The sequence below is a fragment of the Etheostoma cragini genome, chromosome 12, assembly GCF_013103735.1.
Source record: "Etheostoma cragini isolate CJK2018 chromosome 12, CSU_Ecrag_1.0, whole genome shotgun sequence".
Lineage (NCBI taxonomy): Eukaryota > Metazoa > Chordata > Actinopteri > Perciformes > Percidae > Etheostoma > Etheostoma cragini.
Window position 1 is genome coordinate 237,187 of NC_048418.1, and position 1,777 is coordinate 238,963.

General features: G+C 40.7%; 1 gene segment (V, D, J or C); it reads right to left on the bottom strand.

Annotated features, from left to right (window-relative positions):
* Nucleotides 1-148: 148 nt before the first annotated feature.
* On the bottom strand, nucleotides 149-1,124 carry LOC117953915. The segment is given in 2 exon segments: nucleotides 149-763; nucleotides 892-1,124. Coding segments are annotated over 2 exon segments (462 nt in total).
* Between the last annotated feature and the right edge of the window lie 653 nt (nucleotides 1,125-1,777).

The following is a 1,777-nucleotide window of genomic DNA, read 5'->3' on the forward strand; positions in this document are numbered from 1 at the left end:
CAGAGATTGTTGCTCTGAACTGCAGTAATGTAATTATTTCGGAAGAAGATAACTGTTAGTTTTACATTTTCAAGAATTTAATTACAGTTATTAAACATTGCAATCAAACATAAAAAATGCAGAATATTACTTGCCTGCTATAATTGAAAAGAACATCAAAGAAAACCCCCAATGCTGCAGTGGCAGCATGTTGAATAAAGGTAATGTTGATGGTGTGTGTATTGATCTCTGTTGAATCTAGAAGTTCCTCTCTCTTCTGTAGTTCAGTAACAGCTCAGCTCCTCCCTGAGTCTCTCCGTCTCCTCGTAGCTCTGTAGTTTCTCTTCTCTCAGTTACACTTCTAAGGTAAAGTGATTCTAGACTACATCATATTGAAGTGTAACAGAGTGTGTCACCCTCTGGTGGATGTTGTGGAGTATTGTGTTGTCTTTGCTCCAAAAGTTTTTGTACAGAGTTTTGGTGTTTCCTGTCACTGTGGGCTGCAGAGCACAGTAGTACACAGCAGAGTCAGACAGCTTAGCTGAGAAGATCTGCAGATGTATTTTGGTTTTATCCTCACTCACTGAAGCAGACAGTCCAGACTTTGTTGCATTTTGCGTTCCAAAGTGAGAGATGAGGAACTCTGGGGGTTTTCCTGGATATTGTCTATGCCAGAAGAAATAATCAGCAGAACCTTTGGAGTATCTGTAGGACAGAGTAACAGAGCTGTCTTCTAAACTGTTCTCCTCTTTCTCTACTGGAGTGAGTTCTTCACAGCTGACTCCTAAAGGAAGAGATAACTCTGCTGTTAGATGTAAAAGTTTGACAACTTTCATTTTTACAAACTTCTCGACAAATCATACAGGTATAAAACATAGCAATCAAACCTAGAAAATGCAGAGTATGACTTACCTGTTATAATTGAAATAAAAAGTAGAAAAAGCACAAAATGATCCAATGACCGCATTCTGGATAAAGTAGTCTGGTCTGTGTATTGATCTCTGTTGAATCTAGAAGTTCCTCTCTCTTCTATAGTTCAGTAACAGCTCAGCTCCTCCCTGAGTCTCTCCCTCTCCTCCTAGATCTATATCTTCACCTCTCTGTTAAGCTTCCTCTGGGTTAGCAGACTGGGGCAATGTTTTCTACCTTTTTTAATTTTATTTATAGTATCAATTCATAACAAGAGTTATCTCAAGACACTTTTCAGATAGAGCAGGTCTAGACCGCTCTATAATTTACAGATAGAGCGGGTTTAGACCTCTCTATAAATTATAGATGAAGGTCTAGACCGCTCTATAATTTCAAGATAGAGCAGGTCTAGACCATTCTATAATTCACCTGTTAGAGCAGGTCTCGACCACTCTATAATTTACAGATAGAGCAGCTTCTAGTATTTCCCTCCCAAGCAAGCAACAGTGCAACCGTGGCGGGGAAAATCTCTCTTTAGGAAGAAACTTGGACAGACCCAGGCTCTTGGTAGGCAGAGTATGAGGGTGCTGGTTTGTAGGGGGATGATGAAGAACAGCAGTAACAGTCACAGTAACAGATTATGGACCAGTGACTAAAAAATAGTAGTTTGTAGTAGTCATGTCATAGAAGGGTACTGCACAGTGTAGCAGGATTGTAGCAGGGCATCAAAGGACGTGTAGCAGGACCACGGTGAGATCTGCAACCATGATTTTAGATCCTCCCTGATACAAGAAAACATGCTGGGGGGGAAAAGAACATAAGAACTCCGGGGAATGACTCCCCAGAGCTAGGTTAGTAACAAGCATTTCTTGGACATGGATGCACCCAA